This window comes from Larus michahellis, chromosome 3 (genome assembly GCF_964199755.1).
Source record: "Larus michahellis chromosome 3, bLarMic1.1, whole genome shotgun sequence".
In the NCBI taxonomy this organism is placed as follows: Eukaryota; Metazoa; Chordata; class Aves; order Charadriiformes; family Laridae; genus Larus; species Larus michahellis.
Window position 1 is genome coordinate 98,884,702 of NC_133898.1, and position 24,327 is coordinate 98,909,028.

The 24,327-nt window shown below is 40.0% G+C and overlaps 1 protein-coding gene across 2 annotated transcripts in view; it reads right to left on the minus strand.

Annotated features, from left to right (window-relative positions):
* Positions 1 to 24,327, minus strand: part of SMAP1 (small ArfGAP 1) — a 100,563-nt gene that overhangs the window by 1,698 nt on the left and 74,538 nt on the right. For both annotated transcript variants that reach the window (XM_074581435.1, XM_074581436.1), the window contains 4 exons: positions 21,669 to 21,753; positions 13,070 to 13,197; positions 2,675 to 2,843; positions 1,696 to 2,024 (listed from right to left, as the gene is read on the minus strand). In XM_074581435.1, coding sequence (XP_074437536.1) covers positions 1,696 to 2,024; positions 2,675 to 2,843; positions 13,070 to 13,197; positions 21,669 to 21,753 — 711 coding nt within the window. The remainder of the gene's footprint in view (positions 1 to 1,695; positions 2,025 to 2,674; positions 2,844 to 13,069; positions 13,198 to 21,668; positions 21,754 to 24,327) is intronic.

Here is a 24,327-nt window from a genome sequence, read left to right on the forward strand (position 1 = left end):
CAGGGCTCAATGTAAAAGCCTTCTTTGGGTTACTCCCCCTTGCCTGCTAAAAAACGAGCACTTACTGAGAAGCCAAAAACTTTGCTGTACAGACAGGGTGAAGATGTCCCCTCTCATGAGTCTGAGAGCAAAAGAGCATTTGGAGCAATTAATAATCAGAGCTGATGAACAGGGATGTTGGAGAAGCAACATTAGATTCAAGTTAGAGGCAGCATTAGGTAAAAATCCGAGTTGCTCATGTGAACATGAGAAGTTGCAAAACGAAATTGAAACACTGGTGGGAAAAAACCCTGTTAAATAAACTACAAACTAGTATTTCAGGGTAAAATTCAGTACTGTGTGCTTTCACATGTCTATCTGCAGAAACATCCCATCACTGAATGTGGCAATTCAAAAAAAGCTGATGAGAACATGCTTTACCTAGTTGTTAATCTCTTCTGGGGTGGAATTCTTAGGACGTAGACTATGTATATATATAATCAAAGCATGCTTTTCTGGCAAATAAAGCAAGCTCTCCCCCTTTCAACTGGAGCCAGAGATTAGATCACAGTTGCCCTACGAATTCTGGAATATTGGCACACCGGTAACACGTGCAAGGAGTACCGAAATGCGTTAAGAGCTTGTCCTACGAGCCAACTTTTAATAGATATTTGATTAGAAGCATGATTTTAATTTCAACGCTGTTACGGGTCCTTTTAAAGTTAGGTACCTGAAAAAAGACTGTAAAGAGTAAATCCACAGATTTTTTTGGTTTGACATTTTGAAATTCTCACCTTTTAAAAATTACTTTTCAAAGCAGAATGGCAGCCTGTGTATTCAAATAGGGGCTGTTTTATCCACGTAAGAAACGCTGCTTACCTTCTTAAATGTTCACACCGCAGGACTGAGTAGGACAGTAAAAATTAATATAATCCAATCTAAATAAGTGATTCAGGTTCACTTCCTGAATTACTAGAGTAAGCAGCATGGAATTACTACAATGTTCTATAATTCAAAGAACAGTATGAAAAAAATAGTTGCTATCAGTTGCCACATTGAACTCCAGGGGCGTCATTTAGCCTTGTTTCGTCCCTCCCCAATAACCTTAAAAAAACCCGATTTCAAGATGTTTCACTGGATAATGTACAAATATAATGTACTAACTGTACACTAACACTCTTAGAGAGCCCTTCAAACATGTTTAAGAAAATAATAATAAAAAAAAGCCCAGAAATGCTACAGATAAATAATGGATTAGCCTAAGCAAATTATCTACAGGAGAATGGTAAGAGTGCAAAGCACTGCATGTCCCACTGAAATTTATCTTGAGGTCTGTAAATGAAAGCATTAATTGTTAATGGCTATCCTCAAGCAATTAAATTCTGCTTTTAGTTATAAGGCTGTGTTTACATGTCAGTATTTTGTAACTATAGCCAAGCCAGCTTTTTACCTGGGTACTTCAGATGCGGGATGGGAGTAGCTACAGAAGCAGAGAACCGAGTTTGGTCTACCTTGGCAAAATTCATTCTCTGCTTATATATTAGTTGTCTTTAATTAATTGACTGATTATTTTTTTCCCTGTGCCTCTGAGCAGTTCATAGTCCAGTGGTCCATAACTCGGCTACATCGCAACTTTCCTCCTACAGCCCAACATTTTGTATCTGAAAAGCAGCATCTTTTCTAAAGCACTCCTGCCTGGGAACAGCAAGTCTTTACCTGAGAGAGGTTCCACTGGGCTTGTTGGTTTTGTTGCAATCCATACTTATTTTGTGGCGTGACCATCTGTCCCACCATTCCACCTTGAGGTCCGACGACATTTTGAGGAAGTCCCATCACACCAGTTTGTGTAGTACCAGTAAAACCATTGGGCATTCCCATTCCTACCATCACGCCTGTGCTCTGTCCCATGACTGGCACCGATTGTCCCATCATGTTTCCCATCATCCCGGCTGCTGCAGGCACAGGAACTCCCATGGCCGGAAAGCCTTGAAAATGAGTTGACGGTTGTGTGGTAAACGGCATAGAAGACGACCCCATGAACATACCTGTACCGCAGAAGGCAAGATTTCAGCAAAAATGTTCTGTGATGTTCTCCCCGATCCCCATCAGTCAGAAGTCCACCAAAAGAAGAAGTCCAATTTTAAAGGATAACTTTGTCCAGTTGTACGCCAGCGCTGTTAATTTAGTGTTTGGTAAAAGTAAGAAAGTGCTTAAAAACTCAAAGGAAAGGGACTCGTCACCAGAGGCTAACTGCCAAAAAGAGTTTGGCAAATCCCTGTGGCGAACCAAAATCTTTTCATGGCTGTACTGGAGGGCTTCGTTTTCATACAAACGCAGCTAAAATCAAGATAGGACGGCTCCGTGCTGAACCCGGCAGCCTGCTGTTCCCACAGCGCAGACTGGGACCCTCAGCCATGAATTAGACACAGAAGCTGAACACACAAATCTTTCAGTAAATTGTACACTTGGTAATTTGAATGGCTATAAATAAATTAAAAGCTGACGCTGTTTTGTCCTTTAGCTTCTGTATTACGTTTCAGTAATTTTCTCATTTTTATAAAGATCGTTATCAAACAATCTTCATTTGAATACAGGTAGCAGGGCACCTAGCCTTAGTTTTACACTGGCAGGAGTTAAGCGTTACCTACAATAGTTATACATAGGGCTGCACAGAAACCTTTACGAAAGGCTTTACCCGGAGCACTTTGCTGCTGCATGGTTCCTGTGCCGTACAGGGATAAGATGGAGTCTTTGGAGAGCTGTTTCTTTGCCGACTCTTCGGATTTTGTCGTTTGCTCAGTGAACAGATCAAGATCCCCGGATGCCGCAGACAAGGTGGCAGCTGCTGGTTTAGTGGAAGTGCTCTGGGAAATAAAGGCCAAGACAGGCTACTGAATGAAACCGGCCAAAGACATTATGTTAAACATTTACTGCACATCCTGGCTCCTGAACCAAATAAAAACCAGTTCATTTACAGAAATTAAGTAGATGAGGATTTTAAAAGATATGCTATGATGAAAGGCAGAAAAGTAGTACCTAAAGTATACGGAAAAAGGACTAGACCAGACGGTGGTTACAAAACAAGGAAAACTAAATCCCCGACCAGCTCTGGGGCATAAACATACGGATTATTCATTCCTGTTGCTCCTACATTTTTCATCAGTGAGGAGCATAAATCACGAGCTGTAGTTAGATTATGAAAAATAATTAGGAAATCAATAAGGAGATTACAATTCACATCTCATTAATCCTCTCATAGGCAGAGTAGATTAGAGAAAAGTGAAAACAAAAGATTAAGTGCTTTGGAATATACTACTACTGCTAAGATGAACAGTATTTTTGGAGAAAAGGCAAAAGTAAAATTTCAGTTATCTACTTAAAGTAATAAAATTTCTAAAATACATTGTTTATAATTGGCTTAGATTTCTTTAAGGACATTTCATTTATTGGGAAAGCACAATTAACTGTAACTTGCTGTAGTCTAGGACTGAAAAACTAAAATACAGGCAGGCTGTCAGCCTTTTTACTGCTCTTGCACCAGAATGTTTTGTAAACAAATCACATCCAGGTGTCTTTCAGTGCTGGTTTTTTTTTTTTTTTTTGCTGCTCAAACACGCACGGATCCATCCGGGAGATTGCCCAGGTAACCAGGCAATACACGGCATTCTTCTTTTATTTCTTAAAACACACAACTCATCCTGTTCCCAGTGGGAACCTTCAATGCAAATAAACTGTATATACACTGAAAAAGAGCCAGGAGCACAACACATACTTGAATTATTTTAATCCAGCTAAATGATTCCCGACTGCTTGGCCTACACCCGCCTAATCCCACGGCACACGCGAGTTACAGCGCTTTCCCACGTGGAAGGAGAATCCTCCTTGCACCACCACCATCAACGGCCTGGATCTGCAGCCGGGTCCATCTGTTTACTGTCATCGCGTGCCAAAATTTATCAGACAGACAAGAAGCCACCACAAAATACGCAGATGTTACGCAGGTAACACACCTATATCCTTGCTTAAAGCAACAACCTCCAAACTTCTCCGGGTTCTGCTGGGGGGCTGCTGACTGAGCCCTGAGGAATCCACTCCGGTCACACTGGGTTTGTACAGACACAAGGCAAACATTCAGTAGAGAGGCTGAGGAAACACATCGGACTCCTAAACTGCTACAAAGCTCTAGATTAGGCAGTGCTGTAATTTAGGGAAAGAATCTCAACATGAGGAAAAACGTCTTTACTCTGAGGGTGACAGAGCACTGGAACAGGCTGCCCAGAGAGGTGGTGGAGTCTCCAACTCTGGAGACATTCCAAACCCCCCTGGACGTGTTCCTGTGCAACCTGCTCTAGGTGACCCTGCTCTGGCAGGGAGGGTTGGACCAGATGATCTCTGAAGGTCCATTCCAACCCCTACCATTCTGTGATTCTGTCATAATTACAAATCAATTCTGGTACGAGCTAAATTGGCCAGAAACCATAAGGAGAAAGGAATGCAGATTCACATGGTTGATGGTGAAAAATCTCCAAAATGCTGTGGAAGAGAAAAAGAACAAGAAATGGGAACTCTCTGGCAACCGAAAACCTGCATTTATACAGCAGCCGATTCGGGCCAAGGTTGCTAGACCTTAGTATGCAATGAAGGGTAGGGTGATGGCACTACAAAGGCCAAGCAGACAGAAAGAGACCAGGAATTATTCAACCCCTGTGAAACCTCTCTGGCCAATGTACTCTTAAATATCAACTTCCTTCTGCACGTAATAAAAAAAAGGTACAGCCAAAAAGGTACGGCCTTTTGCTTATTACCAACAAAAATTTCTGATTGCAAAGCAAAATCAAAGGGCTTTTTAATGGGTAGCAGGAAGCCCTCTCCACTTGAAACAATTCTTTATCAGTGTGGCATAAATAGTCTTCAAAAATACCCAAGTTGGATTTAATAATACACTCAGGTAAAGGCCCACCCTAAAAAGCAGTATTTGTTTTACCCCGCATATACCCAGGAAGTCCCGTTATTGAATTATTCCACCTGGATGTGGTTCTCCTGCCATGGCACCTGCCCGAGAGCCGCGCTCAGCAGATGGGAGGAGGACACGTAAGCAGTGGAAGAGTCAAGAGGGGCGGCTTCCTCTCTGCTGCTTGCGCTGCGGGCAGGAATGGGTTTGCTTTCCTCTAGCAGGGAGAGGAGCAGACACGTCTGGGGTTGTTGTTGTTGTTTTTAAATAAATAATAGCATGAGAGAACCTGCTTTTACCTGGGATGAAGCACAGTTTGGAGCGTCTCCAGGTGTAGGAAATGCTGTTACTATAGGTGCTTTAAGGAAATAAAGCAAATCACTACACGCATACACAGAAGGGGAGCGAGAGCCGACGACCTGGAGGACTGATCATCTATTATGTTTACGTCATGAGATTAAATGTTCATTTAACCTCTCTTCATTCATTTTGTTTATGGAAGATTCTGAGAGGAGCCAAAGCACTGAAGAAAAGCACTCCCTGAAGGGTTCATCAGCTAAATAAATGGAGGGTAATGCAAAATACATGGCAAGAAAACAGCAGGTGGCATTCAAGTTAAAAAAAAAAAAAACAAACCAAACCCAACAACACTGGCATGAGTTTCACATATCTAACATTCTCCTGCTACCCAAGGTTTCTGGGAAAACATGCCTGGAATAAGTGTAGCAGTTTTCCTTTAAGAAAGGCTGCACGCAGTGCTCTCCAACAGCCCTTACACCAAACCCAAACACTCATCAGGTGGTTAGGGAGCATGCTGCTGAGCGGCTTCACGTTAAGCCTAATGGAATTTTCCGGAACTACGGGAAGTCACCTCCAACATGCTTCATATTTAAACGTAAATAATTTCTGTCATCGATAGCTTATGTATTACCTGTAAAAGGTAACACCCACCCAAAGGAAGTTTTCGCTGTGAAATATTGGTCGGATGCGTCAGGACCACAAATTTGGCAGCTGAGTCCATCACTTCACACTTGCCACCTGACTACACGAATAGCACGTGGATGACAAGAAGTTTAGATTAATGCATGAGGCTGAAAATAAGTATTTTCATTTTGGCTTTTAATTCCCAAAAGACTGCAAAACAGCAGATAAAGACCATGATACCCTCAATATTTTAAGGTGGTCTGACAGTTGCACCAGTCCAGATGGCTTTTGTCCACTGCCTGTCACTGGGCTCCGTCCTCTTTGCAGCCTCCCATCAGGTATTTCTAGATGTCGATGAGATCCCCCTGAGCTTCCAGGCTGAACAGTCCCAGCTCTCTCAGCCTCTCCTCACAGGAGAGATGCTCCAGTCCCTTCATCATCTTTCTGGCCCTTTGTTGGACTCTCTCCAGCATGCCCATGTCTCTCTTCTACTGGGGAGCCCAGAACTGGACACAGCAGCCCAGGGATCAATACAGTGTCTCCGTATTCCTCCCAGGTTACCTCTCCCTCCTTCCACCTTCTGTACACTTCCCTTTTGTGTTTGAGTTTGGCAGGAGCTCCTTGTTCATCCATGCAGGCCTCCTGGCACCTTTTGCCTGACTTCCCGCTCATTGAGATGGACTGCTCTTGATCTTGGAGGTGGTGATACCTGAATATCAACCAGCTTTCTTGGGCCTCTCTTACCTCCAGGGCCTTATCGCACGGGACTCTTCAAGCAGATCCCTGAAGAGCCCAAAGTCTGCTGTCCTGAAGTCCAGGTTTGTGATCTTGCTTTTTGTCCTGCTCCCTCCTCTCAGAATCCTCAACTCCACCATCTCATGGTCACTGCAGCCAAGGCTGTCTTCAACCTTCACATCCCTAATGAGCCCTTTCTTGTTTGTGAGCATGAGGTCCAGCAGAGCACCCCCTCCTCATTGGCTCCTCTTATCACTTGGGTCAGGAAGTTGTCATCGAAGCTCTCCAGGAACCTCCTCGATTGCTTATGTCCTGCTGTGTTGTCCCACCAGCAAATACTGTGGTGGCTGAAGTTTCCCATGAGGACCAGGGACTGTGAGTATGAGGCTGTTCCCAGCTGTCTGCAGAAGACCTCATCCGCTTATTCTTCCTGGTCAGGCAGCCTATAGCAGACACCCAATACAGTGTCACCCATACCTGTCTGCTCTTAAGTCCTTACCCATAAGTTCTCAGCTAGCTCATCACCCACCCCCAAGCAGAGCTCCATGCATTCCAGCTGTTCTCTCACATCAAGGACAACTCTAATTCCTTGTCTTCCCAGCCTGTCCTTCCCAAAAAGCCCTTCACTGCAGGACTCCAGTCATGGGAGCCATCCCACCACGTCTCTGTGATCCCAACAAGACCACAACCCTGCAAGAACACACAGATCTCCAGTTTCTCAGGTTGATTCCCCATGCTGCGTGCATTACTGTACAGACACTTTCAAGTACAGACACCCCAGCTGCTGATTTCCCCAAAGGGGTCTGTGTGGTGGTTCTTCCATAACAGTCCCTTATAGGCACTTCCTTGCTTACATGCAAATGCTTGAGGTGACACCAGTTAAAACCTGTTTCTTTGGTTTTGTGTTCCCTTTCTTTCACATGACTGCAGAACCTTTGCTTGTTGATCCTGTCCATCACCTCCTCACAAGGCTGCTGGTAACCTTCCTCGCTGCCCCTAGTTTAAAGCTCTCCTTCAGGTCACCCATCCTGCTGGCACACATACTGTTGCCCAGCTTAGTGAGGTAGAACCCATTTCTCCCAAGCAGATGCTGATCCTCCAACAGGGTCGCACAGCCAGAGAAACTAAAACCCTCTTGCCATCACCAGCTCTGCAATCAATTGTTGACATGCAGCATTATCAGTGCCCTCCTCCTTACAGTCATTCCCTTTACTGGCACAACTGAGGAGCACGTCACCTGGGCCCCTGTGCTGTAGTCAACTCGTCCCTTGACCTGCTTCCCTGGCAGCACCCACATGGAGGAACACCAAGGAGTACTAGAGGGTTGGACAAGCTTCAGCGCTCCATTCAATAGGTTCCAGATCCAAGCCCCCGGCAAACTTCTCTAGACAACAGGTCAAGGCAGCAGATGTCCCCTGCAGCGGGGATTTGCCCACTACTATTACTCGCTGCTTCATCCTTGTGGCCTTGCACGGCTTGGCATCAGTTGCCTCAGATGCTTCACTTGAAAGCAGCTCTTCAGTTTTGTGGGCAGTGAACCAGTTCCATAGTTGCAAGTCTTCAGGTGGAGCTGGAGCCACTTTCTGGGTGCCAGCAGTCACCAGCTTCCATTCTTCGCCTTCCCCAGAGTTTGCACTTTCTGCCTTGCCAGGAGCAGACTCTTCCTGTGTCCCCACTGCAGTTAGGGTCCACGAGTCTTGAAGCTGCTGTGCCTCTGAGAAGATCCTGTCTTGTCTCTCATCCTCTCTGATGCTGCGCAGCCTGCTCGCTTCCTGCTGTAACTCCTCCACCTTGTGACACAGCTCTTGAAGAACAGCACACCTCCTGCAGGAAAGACCACCATGTCCCGTGGCCTCAGGGAGAGGGGCCCAGGCACTGCCCCCCATAGCCCGTGACTTGCAGGGCTGCACCCACCATCTGAAGCCCTGTCTGGGGTCAAAGCCAGCTGCTCCCACATCTGCAAATTGAAAGAGAGGTGGCAGCAGGGGAAATGAAAGAGGGAAGTGGACGGTGGGACACGTGCAGTTGAGTGAAGGACCGCAGAAGAGAAAACGGCATGAGTGCAGTTTCCTGCTGCCTGCAGGTCCCTGGCGCTGGCTGGTACCCAGCAGGTAAGCAGGGATGGGCTGTAGAAAAGCCAGGCCTCTCCTGTTTCTCATTTATATGGTGATAAGTAACGGCCCCACATAACATTTTCAATTTCTCCCTGCTGACGGGAAAAGCTCCCTGCCTTCCAGGGAAGCAGGGAAAATACAGCCTAGCACACCACTGTTCTTGTGTAAGCAAGTGAGGCAGTGCACTATTCAGGTCTTAAGTTCTGTGTACAATTCTCATCCTTTTTGTCTTTGCACTGTCAACGGAATTGCTAGTTATTTCAACTCTTCCTGTGTTCAATTTTGCATATTTTGTTTTTAGGCATCTAGACAGTTCCAATAAAAAACATCAACTGTTATTTCCTGGTAATAACTGATGAGAAAATAAGCACTTAACTACATTCAGTTCACAGAATCAAAGAAATTTCATCTGCTCTCTTGCTTTAAGGAATTATCAGCCATACCTGAAAAAGTGAGATGAAGATTTCTATCACTGTCTTGGGTAATACACAAGAACATAATTATCCTTACAATAAGATTAAAAATTCAAATTTATTTCCTGCTGTGTGTTCAGTACTCACAGCAAACAATGTAGCCTTTTTTTTTTTTTTGTAATCAACCTTTTTTCTAGGCTTTAAGACATTTATCTCTCCTGCAGCCTCACTTCTAACTCTTTCCTCAGATTTCCCTTCTCTAGAACTTAAATTACTTTTCCTTTCCTCTAGACTCCATCCAGCTGGTCCATTCTGGTTTTGAAGTATGGTGCCTACTCTTCCATTGTGTTCCAGTTAAGAAATTTCCTGCACTAAAGAGAAGATGATCACAGAATCAAAGAAAAGTTTGGGTTGGAAGGGACCTTAAAAGGCAACCTAGTCCAACCCCTCTGCCATGGGCAGGGACACCTCCCACTAGACCAGGCTGCTCAAAGCCCCATCCAGCCTGGCCAACGCTCAGGGATGGGGCATCCACAGCTTCTCTGGGCAACCTGTTCCAGTCTCATCATCCTCACAGTAAAGAATTTCATCCTAATATCTAATCTAAATTTACCCTGTCTCCGTTTGAAACTGATACTCCTTGGTCTTATCACTACACTCCCTGATAAAGAGTCCCTCCCCATGTCTCCTGTAGGCCCCCTTTAGGTACTAGAAGGCTCCTCTAAGGTCTCTTTGGAGGCTTCTCTTCTCCAGGCTGAACAACCCCAATTCCCTCAGCCTGTCATCATAGGAGACACGCTCCAGCCCTCTGATCATCTTCAGGCCCTCCGCTGGACCCTCTTCTCAACAGGTCCATGTCCTTATGTTGGGGGCCCCAGAGCTGGACGCAGTACTCCAGGTGGGGGTCTCACCAGAGCAGAGTAGAGGGGCAGAATCAGCTCCCTCGACCTGCTGGCCACGCGTCTTTTGATGCAGCCCAGGATGCGGTTGGCTCTCTGGGCTGCAAGCGCACATTGCCGGCTCGTGTTTTCATCCACCAGCACCCCCAAGTCCTTCTCCTCTGGGCTGCTCTCAATCCACTCATCACCCAGCCTGTATCCATGTTTGGAATTGCCTCAATCCAGATGAAGGTATTAAACTTTAGCTTTCAGATACCTCAAAATTTAGAGAGGGGTAAAATAAACATAAACAGAAGCTACGAGCAATGCAACTGATCGCATTAGAATAGGATTAAGTAACTCTCCAATAAGACCCTGCTTAAATAACATTCACAGTAAAGCTAACTTCTGAAATAACTATTTTTTTCCTTAAAACCCGAGCTCTTTGACACATTATCAACACCACAACTTATTAACAAGTTGAAGCTCGTCTGCTGATCTATGGTAACCATGCTAGGTACACATACCTGGCCTCAGGGGAAAACGAGTATTTAAGAACATCTAGTTACCTAAAATACACTACTACTTTACATGAACACTTGTCAGACATGAATCATGAAGAACATACACCATCTCTACAAAAATATGTTTTTGTAGCCACTGAACCAATTCTCAGCTCCTACTACAACCAAATCAGGAGCACACACACACAAAAAATCCAAAAAAGTTTAAGCTGACTGGATTGTAGTATCCTGCTTAGAGAAAGACTTATATTAAATGTTTCTGTGAATTAATACTTTCAAACTTAATACCTCACATTTGTCCCCTTCTCCCTACAAGTTTCAGTGAAGAATGAAGATCACACTTTCACTGCAAGACCACAGAAAGTCTGAAATTAACATCTGGCTAAAACGATTTAGAGAATTGTTTTAAGTATAGCTACAAATGACAGACCTTTGTTCAGTTCCCATACAATGTCTGGCAACAAAAAAACCCCTTTCTTCTAATACCTATAATTTAGCTAGGCTCACTTCACATGAAAAAGCATCACTAGACATACAAAACATTTTTTTTCCTTTTTTTCTGTCAATGCATAATGGGTAATTCCATAGCTTACGCATTTTATTTTATTTCATTTAGCATTACAGTAGGAGCTGGTTAAGTTAACTCTTCTTTAACCCCCTTGAGTTTGCTGATAGGCAAAATTCTAGAAAAAAAAGTTACTCATTCATATATTGCTCTTTACCACTCCTTTACAAATTCAACAGTTTTTATTAGCATCTAGCTATACAGAATAGTAGGAAGAAATATTCTAAGTGTTTTTGAAAACTGTAATAAAGACACATGTCAGAAAGCAGAGCAAAAGCACGTGCAATCCTGAATGCTCAACTCACGTTTGAAAAAGTTAAAACAAATGCTTTTGTTTTCATTTGAAAATCATGACTTGGCTATGTCAATAGTCATAAATCCTAAGGTTTGCAGACATCATATTGTTTCAATCTCATAATAAAGCATTCAAACAGAAATTTCTGTGCTCCGCAGTGCCACAAAAACATACGCATTTAGTACTATATGCTGCCTTTCAGGTTAAGCTGGAAAAGAAAAGCAATCCTGTGAAAAATCAAGTCATACGTTGCTTCTACAAATCAGTTTGAGGAGCACCATTGAATTCCCTTCTCTTTCAATGGTCACAAATCCCACTGCGGTATCTCAGAAGCACCTGCGATGCAGAACATCATGGTAAATATCTCTGAGTGAGAATGCAAGCCACGCTATTCCACATTTGATCCTTTCTTCTACTTCGTTTTTTTAATTCAATGCATTCTCTTAATAGATATTCAAACAAGTGCTACTCATCTCAACTTAAGAATTGGCCTTGTATTTCTTCTCTGTATCTTCCAAATCCAAACGTAGGGACTGAACGTTAGGGTTATTCAACTTGACCGAGTTCTACTTTATGCTCACACAACATAATTACCCCATTTTTTTACTTGAAGAAATTAAACAGACTGAGTCCTTAAAATCTCTCATTATGAAGCAGCACTTCCAGTTTCCAGCATTCTCCTGGCTCTTCTCTGAATCCCATACAACTTTTATCCACATTACAAAGCGAAAGATCTTGCAAAAGACCCCTACCACTGCCAAATGAGAGGCACCCTCAACTGCTGCCCAGCGTCAATTCTCAAACTAGACGCCACCATCCTGAAATGCGAGACCTGCAGGGTCTTTCTAATTCTAAAGTAAAACAGAACATTCCTTTTGCCCCCGTTTACCAAGCAACCCATGTAAACGGCATCGAAAACTTATTTTCTGCTACCTACCCATCTCTCAACTGGTTATATTACATTTTCTTTGAGAAAGAACTAAGAATGGAAGATAACCAAGAATTAAATCTTGCAAGATGCCACAAGGACCGTACATTTCATAAAAGTTCTGTTTGCTGCTCCTGATTATGGCACTCAGAAAAAAAGCAAAATGTTATTAAAAATCTGGACTGGTTTGTTAACAGCAAGTAAATATATTCATGCTTTCTAGTATGCAAACAAGGTGATACTAACCAGATATTGAGAATAATACTATCCTTTCTACTGCTTTTTAATCCATTTACTGTGTCATACTTGGTCTAGAAACTAGCACAATAAGAGATAAACTACACATATCAAAATGTTTCGGTATCACAAAGCAATAAGAGGTCCTTAAGAAGTATGACTTAAAGCCCAATAACCTAAGCATACCAAGTAAAAATATATCCAGCAATACCTATTAAAAAAAGAACAAGAGAAAAAAATATAAATTAGAAGAAAACATGGCTACCATCACCAGGGTAAGACAGAATCCAATTTAGCTGGATAACCAGGGGGAATCAGAAGGGAAGACACATTATCTCCTAATTCTATAACCAAGCAGCACAGAATTCTGAAGAGGTGAGAAAAATATAGCCATTACAGCTGAAGAGTCTCCAGCCATGAGTGTTGAGAAGTCTGCGCTCCTTCTGCGTGAATGAACAATTTCTCGAAGGAAAATATGCACGTGCATGCCCATATTTACCCCCGCATATAACTGAATAAATTTTACCTGAGCAGGAGGTACGGCAGCTGCTGGTAAAGGATTAGAGATCATTGGACCAAAGATATCCAGGTCATCATTCAGCGCTGAGACAGCAGCAGTGCCTCCATTTGTAACAGAAGCTTCAGCTGGACCATCTTAAAAAGACAAGAGAATCACATTTAAAAAGAAAATTGTTAATATTTTAACAGCATGAGAATAATTAAAGCTGCCCATTCTCTGTGACCCCGCCCCCATCAAAGATGCATTAAATTTCAGAGATAAGACATTTTTCAGACTCTGATATCGTTCGGATTTTGTAAGGACTTCTTTCCCTAAAAAGACAGTATGCTAGCGTGCTTCAGGAAAAAAAAAAACAGCCCCAAACCAAAACACTTAAGAGACCTCCCCAAGGACAGCCATGCCAATTTATCAGTACACGTTATTCATTTTTCAAGTGTCTTTTTCAAGTACACCAACTTTTTGAGTGAGAATTTAAACAGAGACCTTACTGAGAAGGCCCCAACTTGGTAACCACGTATCTGACAAAATACACTGATCGGGGTTCTTGAATTAAAATTTGTATTTTAGAATCCACGAAGTTATTCTTGATGTGCTAATTTACTCAAGGGTACATAATTAAACTTCGCATTAGGAAAAAACGTCCATCCTTCCCCCTTTTGCAGAAGTACTTTGCACTGGGTTTATTCTACAGCTGCACATGGAGCCCCCCGCCAGGCGCGGGGCTAATTATCTGTCAGAACCCGGCTCTTGCTCTGCACAGAATTAACCTTCTACAGCCTCCGTGCCTGGAGCCATTTTAACACATGAATACCTTTAGAGAGCTAGATGAAAGGGAATACGGGCGGGACCAAAAAAAAGGGCTGAAGAATTACGCTTTTAAGGAGGATTGCAAGAAAACAGTTTAAAAGATGTAGGGCCAAAAATATCACAAAATGTTTTTAAGTAATAGAGCAACCATTTCGCATTGGATTTTAAGGTGTCGGAGAACAAGTGGAAAGAACTGGCTAATAAATTTTATTCCTAAGCATATCACGGTGCTAATTTTATTCCTAAGCGTATCACAATGCCATTACAGGGAGCCTGGCAAATAAAAAGGTGAGTCTAGATTCTGCTGAACACTCTGATGACACCAAATTTAAGAATGCTTTTTAGGCAAAATAAGGAGCTAGGTCTCAAAGTATCCAATACTTACTGCAGAAGTCAGACTTTTCTGGCAGAACAAACTAGCTGAATTAAGTCAAAACTCTCTCTCCAAAAGAAACATTGCCATGGCAACTGGCACGGCTGTTTATATATCTCAGGAAGATAAGTATTTTGAAATCACTAGATTACTGTACACTGAAAAAACTACTACTAACATCATAAAACATTTCTACCTGATGCTTTAGCATGTTTAAAGAACGAACTTTCTTCCAGCTGCATGTGTTGTATCTACCGTTCTCATTATTGAGAGTAAATTTATGTAAAGTGAATTTTAAGGATTTGGCTTGGGGTTTTTCGCTTGTTTTTACAGTCACATTGTTACATATAGGCAGCTACTTCAAATAGATCCATCAGAAACTACTGACATACATTTACAAACTAACATAGCAATATATTCCAAATTTGAAACACAAGAGAATACAGATCACCACCTTTAAAAAGCATCAAGGACATTAAAAAAATAGTTGCCATATATTCCAGAAAAACAGTCACTTTCTCTTTTTTACTAAACTGTAAGAAGTGATTTTCCAGCATCCTACACCCATGACAGTTATCCGTCTGAGTGAAAAGATCTATTTCGAGAGCAGAGGTCGATGACTGGAACATCAGCGTTAACAGAGTGGTGATAACACGAGAAGCCTGTGCCTTACTGCCGCAGCCAGACAGGCGAGGCTGAAGGCGGACGTGAGGGTCAGGCACTAGTTTCTAGAACTCTAATGAGGACAGAGAAGCGGTCCAATTAGTTAAGCACGCAGTCAAGATACAGTATTTCATTAAAATCAAATCATGGGAAGCTTCCAACACTTATTTGAAATAATACAACGCCATCTCTCATGTAACTGCAACATTCTTTCCCATCTGCTACAAAACAATCACAGAAGAATCGGTATTTTACTTTTTATAAGAAAAAAGACAGAACACAAGAGTTAAGTTTATTACTTAGAAAGAAGGTGTCTCTTCGCTCTCCTCTACTTTTTTATTTAAGAGCACAAATAACTGGCAGACTCTAGCAAGACTTATCTCCCTGCAAGTCGAATATTATAATTTTTTGTTACTTTGTTCTGCCACGTGCAAACTCACTGCAGTTGGAGACCACCCTTGCCTGCAGCCCAGGACATTGATAAGTTGGAAGAAAACAGCAGAAACAGTGAGAAGCACCAGTCACTTCACCAGCCTGGAAACCACTTGACTGAGGAAACTGTCACAGAAGACAGACAAGATTTCTGGCTGTTAACTCACAGGAGAAGGCACTGCGTTCCAAAACAACCCATGGAGAAGATCCCCCCCAGAGATGCCTTCTCATTTCTGCCTGCCTTCCAACTCCAACGGAAGGCGGCCCCCCTTTAGCTGCCTCGCATGAAAGTATTTGTTTATTTTAAAGATAAAGACAGTCACTGCTATATATTTGAAAATATATTGAAGTCATAAACGTCAAAATGTGACAATGTGGAACACCGTCCATGCATATGTGAATTCAGTCTTACCGTAGAGCTGCTAACCTTTGCACCTTAGTATGTACAGAAAACGTGGCACAACTACAGCTGCTACAGAAACCACAACTTTGAATTGACTTTAGTATATGTAAAATCATCAGTATATTTTTTAAGCACTTACTGCAGCTTTTTCATACAATTTTCATACAATTATTCATGGAATTATGAAACAACCAAGTGGGAGGGTGCTGGTTTTCAATTCTTTGGGAGCTATGTTGCTTGCTTTTGAGACTACTTCAGATACACAAATTATTTTATACTCTAATTTAGTATCAAACATGAACGTTAATAGCTTGGTATTTGCTAATTCCCAAACCCACTTCATGTCAATGGGAAATTGAGACCAAATTGTGCACACTAGCAATGGAGAGCAGACCCAATAACAAGGACCAAAACACCTTGAAGGCAGGGATACAAAGGGAGCAACTCACAAGAAACTGACCCTCAGCACAGATATTTATTGCCCAAACTTGCGCAAAGTTCATGAGGACAGCTGTGCTGTCTGCAAGAACTAAGAAAGACCCAACGACCCCACAAAGGCAGAGTGGCCATGGGAATGGCTCGGCAATGTTAGATCTTCTGTGCTGGGTAAACAGTGAACGGCTCAAAGAACGACCATCGGCGGGAAGCAGCCACCTCAGCCAATTTTATTCCTATGTCGTGATTTTACTTTGCTGGCAGGATTGCCATTGCAAAAATTCTAAAAAGCAAAGTTACAAACGCATCTATGATTACGACTGAACTACTCACGTCTTAGCTACGAAGGTCTCCTCCTTCCCTTATTTCTGTTCTGATGAATGGAAGTCAGTGGGCAGCACAGTGACTACGTGTATAATCTGCTCCACCACTCCATCCACACCCATGCTTTAAAATGCGTGTAAATAAATATACCGGCAAGTTAAGTAACAAGCTTCTTTTGAGGTCATTCTGCAGACAGGCAGTTCCAAACACATCTCCCCAAAGGTTCGCCATTTCAGATAAATTTAGGAATGAACCGTGCATAATTTTCATGCAAAGGATTGTCAGGAATTAATAATTTAATGTTCTCATTTTCTCAGTGAGGCACATGTATTAAAAAAAAAATCCCTCTTGTCATATTCCAAAGTGGTTCGGTTTCCCTGAATGTAAAAAAGTTTAACATATAAGACTGAAAATTTAAATGTAATCATTTACTAAAACAAGCATTTCACATTTTTAGAACATTCACGAGAGAACACATTTGCAAGAACATAGTATTTTTCAAGTATTTAATAAATACTTAATAATACTATGAAAACCCAGGTTTTTGCTAGATTGCTTCTGTAAGAGTGTTCTTTGGTAATGTACATACCTTTCATCTCTTACTGAATTTTACACTAAAAATAAATATTTCCCTGTCTTCATCGGTGCAGAAACCAGACATTTTGAATTAGCGTTTACAACACGGTTTTAAGCCTGTATGAACAGTTTTAACAAATGATCCTGCCTTATCGATTTCTCAAAAATGTAATAGTTGGAATATTTATATCTTTTTAAAAGAGACGCCAAAAACATTTCCTCCCCATGAAACAAAAAGATTCCAGAAAGAACTAAATTTCAAAATACAGAAGAAACCTAACAGTGTTTTCACACCAGTTTATTACTTGTAGGAGTATTAGTATCTCCATTTAAATATATATATATATGCATGCAGGCCTACACAGACTTGTATTTCAACGTAATAGTTCACACTTACTATACAGAGATTATGGATATTCTTAACTTCAATGCACCAGGTTGTGGATTAGGAAGCAATTCCTCCTTTCCCTCCTCATTTTAAAATATTTCTGCAGTATAAGAAAGATACCCAGCGGAGTTCTGAGTTCTAAATTATTCTAAGTATATTACTTTTCATTCAACTTGTGCTGCATACCAATAAAAACTGATTAGAAGAGGTGGCATGTATTTGACAGAAGGAAACATGGCTGTAGCCCTTCCAGAAAACAGGCAAAAATCAGATTAATTTATAGGCCTGTCTGAATATTTTGAGAAATTTGTAGCTTCAGCCATCACAGAATTATTCTGAAACAACTAATTTTTAATCAACAGTACTTCCACCACTTTTCGGGAGAAGGCATCCATTGCAAGGGATGTAGTTAGATGCGGCAGAAGCCACTGCAACGAGGGCGTGGGCAAGGCCGAGCTTCCACGCGCCGTCGGAGGAGGCGATGTGGAAAGTCATTAGACGCTGGTTCTTCACTGTTGCTCCCAGCTGTGGTGTGCCCAAATTCTTACAATTTATGACAAGATGACAGATAATATCTGACTGCTGGCTGCCATGCTCTGCAGCAGCAGATGCTGCTTCTGATTTCAGATTGTTTAAATTTGATAGCAGAAACAAAATGCTATTTACCAGGATATATTGAGTAAGTGAAGGGTTCTAGTAAAGTTTACCTTTACAGTGCTTTTCTGTATATATTTTATTAATGCCTGACATGACAGTTTCCAATTCAGTGCTGCCTTTTGTTACGAAAGCTTTCATATACACCATTAATCCTTGGTATATTTATCTGTACCAACAGTGAGAAGGACCAGCAGAAGAGCTTCAAAGGGACGGCAAGAAAAGGAAACAGCACGCAAGACTTGCTCTTAAACTTTGCATTATGTTTCTGAAACCCATTTCCTACGGGGCAAACTATTCACAAGACCTTGGTTACTAAACTGCCATGTATTTTTATATATACAATCATTTATGACAGCCATACCAAGACTTGCAATAGAGGAAGAATACGCATCTGATTATTTATTACACCAAATTACTGGAAAGGCAGAACTGAGAGAAACAGTTCAATACTTCAGTAGTTCAATACAAAATGTGGCACAAAGATACAAACAAGGTTTTTCTGTCCAAAATTATTGTGGAATTATTTACTGCATTAGTAAAATTTCATTTACTGCTAAATCCTTTGTGGAAGTGAAAAAGCATTCACTGGGAGGCTACTTCTATATAATAATTCTTAAAATAAAATGTGGAAAGCCAGAAAGCTAACAATGCTGTATGCCTCAAGTGGTTGCAAAAATTTTTATATTGGGTAGATATATCATCAAATTATGCTTAGTTAAGTGATGTATGATATTTATGTACTTATAAATGTATTTTTATTATTTCATAAATGCAGCTTTCCAACTTACAACCAACCATGCTGCTTCGGTACTTACTGGACAGTATTGACCCAAGTATGTTTCTCAGATACGCAACGTTCAGCTACGTTTCATACCATGATTAAGCTCTCAAAACTTCAGAGAATTCCTTCAGAGAATATTTCCCAGACACAAGCAGATACACAGCTTTCAGCATACCATATGTTACACCCAACCATGCCGGATGAATGCCCCACACACCCAGTTACTGATAACAACATAGTAAATCTCTTTTCTCTTGGTCATTCATTATAATTTACTACAGCGGTTATTCCAGAATGTGCAATTGTCTGTTTGATGAAGGGCACATCTCAACACCGTAAATGATGCAGAATATGTAAAATGCACTTTCCCTCCTTCTGATAATTCTGTGAGGCAATATAGTTTAAAAATATTAATTTTTCATTTTTTCTGCATGCTGAAATAATTTCTAAGTGACATACCTTGACAAACAGAATGGTCCAAAATTGCCTGTGTAATATTCCAAGAAAAGATTCCCACTGTCATACATAAGTATGATACAATTTTTTGCAAGTATTTAAAAAAAAAAAAACTGTCTTCATGCACATCGATCTGGCAAGTGGAGATACTTAACTTGTAAGACAAAACCCCAAAATAACAAGCAGCACAGAGTGCAAGGTTAACACTAGTGGGAGGAAAATACAGCACTATCACTTTGGTGCTGAAGAACTTGGGTTTGCACGCTGTGACTTTCCAACTGAAAAACATTTCCTATAATAGCCATATTAAAAATGCATGGTATAAAATCCCATATTATTGATTTTAGCAGCAATTTTAAGTCCCTACACATTCAATAGGGCACACTCTCTGTGTGGACAATATCCAACTAATTGTAGAGATCACTTAAAAAGCTGCTTCAGATTTAGTCTACAGAAAGAGGCTGGGATTTCTCATAGCTCGGGAAGAGGGGGAAGGAATGTGGGGTTGCATAGCAAGAACACTAACACTATTGCTTGTGGAGAATGTAATAACGTTTAGCTTGTACATGTCCATTTCCCCACCTTTCTGTGTGTGGACTATTGAACTAAAATCTTCTGTTAATTACTTTAAAGGCCAAATTTGATTTAAATTAAAAGGGCAAAAGCCACAAGCGTTTATGTCATCATCATGTCATCAAAATACATACGGATGTATCATCACTCTTTGATGCATCCAAGTGATTATTACACCACCTTTCTATTTGTTACTTAAAAGATCTTTAAACACTCCCTCCTCTAAAATTATGTTTTGCTAACATACAAATTATAAACTTTGCCCTTTGTGTATCTTATCATGCCTCCTTAACACTGAAGAAGCACAGCTGTTGAACACCAATTATAATACTCTTTCTATTGCATATTACATCTCAAGTTAGCCTATGCAAACTGAGTTCATTATCATATCATAAAACAGTGTTACCAAGATTCTTTTCAAACCATGACTAAAAGGATACAGAAGCCTGACAATCTCAGCAGCACATACTGACTAAATTTTATTTCTTAATTAGGTTGTTGGTCTGGTAAAGGAAAATAAAGGAGAACCAGCTTTCCATTAAATCTGAATTACTTTTGTTTTTAATAGGTTCATTCTACATCCATAATCTAACTTCTACTGTGTTAATTAAGATTTGCTTGCCTATGGTAGCAGATTACTTGGAATGAAATATGGACCACAACACATACATAATGGGTACAAAAATAGAACTTTACAGCTACTCTATATTCAGAGGGAAAATAACATGCATTTTGAATGATAGTGTGAATTCTAAAACAGGGAAGACGTTTATTGTTTTGCTGCAACATTATTCATACCTTAAAATCAAAAATTAAAAAAACAGTAACGAAGCATTTTTCTACAAATTCAAGATTTTTGAATAATTACATCTAAAAGACTAATTAGCCTCCTCCAATATAGTAAAAACTATGTAGAAACTTAAGAATAACCATTATATTGATGTAAATTTAATATTCTAATATCCACTCACAACTCTCCGAAAATTTTCCTAACTGTGAACAATAAAAGGGATTAAAAATAGTTATTGCAATATTTCATTCTTTCAGTTCCATTTTAAGATTCTATCCAATGGAAAAACACGCCTACAGTAACAGTATATAAATGAATGACAGATTTTATGAATATGGCCTTCAACGAGCAGAGAAAAAGCATAAAGACACAACAGTATAGCCAGACAGTGCAAATTTAATTATTCGGGTCCAAACGAGTTTATTTACAAGTCAAACACACAGTTAACTGCCAGTCAGAAAACAAAAGATGAAAATGAATGATGGTCACAGTGAGTACACAACACGGAAATGCCCAACGCATTAAGTTTTACAGGATACTTGGTCAGCTGCAGTCAGGCAGGTTACTGTTCTTTTAACTGATATAGGGATTTTATGATATAAGATATTTTACAGATATACACTTCAGATGACCTCAGCATTTTCATTAAAAAGTACACTTGTACCATAAACACTGAAATACCACAATCCACAAGCCCTTTGAAGAATCACTTTGATAACTTCCCCTTCCCACAGGAGCTCATTACTCTCCTTAGCAAAACACAAGTATTGATACACCCAGATCCCTATGGCATTTTCCTTTAGCGTTTCAAATTCATGTACCAAATCCTACGGTTTTCAAATTCATCTAACTGTCAGTAAGCATGGAGAAAATAAAAGTATATCTATTAAAATATAAAACGACATATCTATGTTTGACTGAAAAACAGGTAATTGTGTTTTGCTTACCAAGTCCTAAAAGGTCAATAGTGGGTTCTGATGACTTTTTTGGACTTGCTTTAGCTTCTGATTGCTGATCCTCTTTCTTCTGTGGCTTTAAAAGAAAAAAAAAAAAAACAACAAACTAAATACAAGTAACCTCTCTGAAAAAAATACAATGCTTAAAAAATTCTCATTAAAGATGCTGTTTCAATGCCAGAACTAAAAGCCCTTTTCTACATTTGTTTATCATAATTAATGTGATTTGTAATGAATCACAGTTGCAGTCATAAAGGACATGGCACATGACTGTAAAAAATTATCATCATAACTTCACTGGTATGTAATAATTTTTTAAATAAATCTAACTTCCAGGATAGGTTAAAAATAAGCTGAAATCTTAAACTGAATCAATGCATATCATGCATTAGGGAAGAAGCTGTCTGTAATTTGATTTATCAACTAATTTCAGCATCCAAACTATACAGTTCTGCAGCATTAAAGAGAAGAAAAACTTTAAGTTTTTAAAAGCTTAAATTTAAAAATTAGAAGCAGAGTAGTGACATTATTTAGCTTTCCTGAAAAGAGCATCTGGAGAACATGCGGACTTTATAGATGCTAAGCACCAATGGACACAATCTCTGTTCATGGTATTTTCCTTTGTAAACCTGAAGGCAAATAACAGCATCCTTCTCCTTTGGAAAAGGCAACTCCTAGTCTTTTCTTGCCTAGAAACTTCAAAATGTAAGATGGTAGTCACATTATTTTGATCATGAAAATGACTTCATAAATCTGTTTATAGTTCTTCTCATACCAGTATCTGGCTAATCACCCAAATCCAGCAAAACATAAATTTTAAAAATTAACATAAACTGGTTTATTGTAGTGACATGACAAACGCATTCTCTTACATGCATTTAATATGCATTTACTCCATACGTCTCACAAAACCACAAAGTGGATTAGTCAGTCAGTGAGTACAGCCTTTAAATAGAACAGATTACCGAGTAACGCCGGCAGAGCACTGTCAGGCTGGGCACTGGGTTGACACCAACACAACCTGCTTCGTTCCCACCTTTATCACCCCCATAACGTGACTTTGACAGAGTCACCAAGGCTCCTGAGAGTGCTGAAGTCATTAAATCTTTGTATTTAGTATTACGAGAACTTCATAACTCAACACATGAATACAAAGTTCTCTTTATTTAGGTAACCCTTTACTTTCTGAGAACTGGGGATAAAGAGTAACGAGCTTGGTGTTTGTACAGAGCAGTGAGGAAACTCAAGAGTATTCAAAGATGGCCCAAGCGAAGAGCAGAAGCCTGTCATACTACGGACACCCCTCTCAGGTGAGCAAACCCCTACTGAAAACCTCCAGGAAAGAGCTGGAACAAACTGAACTCCATTTCTGCAGCTCCAGAGAACAGGTATCTTCACACTCAAGCTGATCCTTCCTAATCTCTCAGAGAAATACTTGCTTCCTCTCGCCAAAAATTCTCACGTTGACTTTACATACCTTGTGCAAGACAAAATTGTTTGGAAAACCACCTGCTGGAGAAATATTCCATGGATTCCCTAATTCTGTATTGTATTACAACTTTCATCTTTTTGATCTGAAGAATAGCACAGTGATTTCAAACGGTACTCGATGTTACACAGAAAAAAACCCTTCAATTTGGTATGAGAACGGGTATGGTTTTGAAAGTAAATTTTCGCTTATCAAGAATTTTTTTGAAAGTGACTGTTCAAAATAAAGTTTTCTACAATTGACCATACCTCAGTAAATGTGCCATAAAACTTAAATTATGATTATGAATATCAATCAGAATTAACAGCGAGTATTTCAGAACAGAATTTATCATAAAAATTGGAATGTTTGGTTGTTCTCCAACTCTGTAAGAAACACCATGGGTCACAAAAGCTAAGAAAAAAAAAATATTTCTGACATGTTGCTTGATTTCATGAAACTGACTTTTTTTTTTTTTGCTTAAACAGCTTAAAAATTCTGAATATAGAACAACTACTTATTTAAACTGAAAAGTAGAACTGTTAGAATTACATTAAATGTGGAAATTTTCATTACTCTAGACTAGATTTATGCTAGCTATGTAAAAGCACAAGTTTGAAATAAATTAATGCTTGACAGGATTGGTTTAAATGCAAATTTCTCACAGAAACCAAAAGACTTTTGCACACATTAGTAAGAACTAAACAGATAAGAGTTCAAATAGCACTCTCTTTTATTTAGTACATATTACTGCAGCAAATCAATCTCATTACCTAAACTAAAAATTTAAAATTACAGTAGGTATAATCTACTTAGCTCCTCTGCTTTGTCAAATGAACATTTTTAGTAATTATTAAATGCATATTTCTGTTTCATCACTCTAAATAAGAAAGGCAATGAAAATAAAAGGTATAAAAATACAAATGTCTATAAAAATAAGATCTTTTAAGACACCCTTTCTCAGTATCATTACTATACTTCTTGATCCGCAGTTTCTTTCCCATTTGGCTTCCTTGTCAGTACGTAAACTAATAGGCCTTAAGGTTACTTCACACTTAGTTACATTAAGAAAGACTGAAAAATTATTTTCAAGCTTGTTAGTACAGCAAATATTTCTAGACATTAATACTGCATTCGTTTCCCTGATGGAGATTTTCTCCTTAAAGCACTATTCAGCTCCTT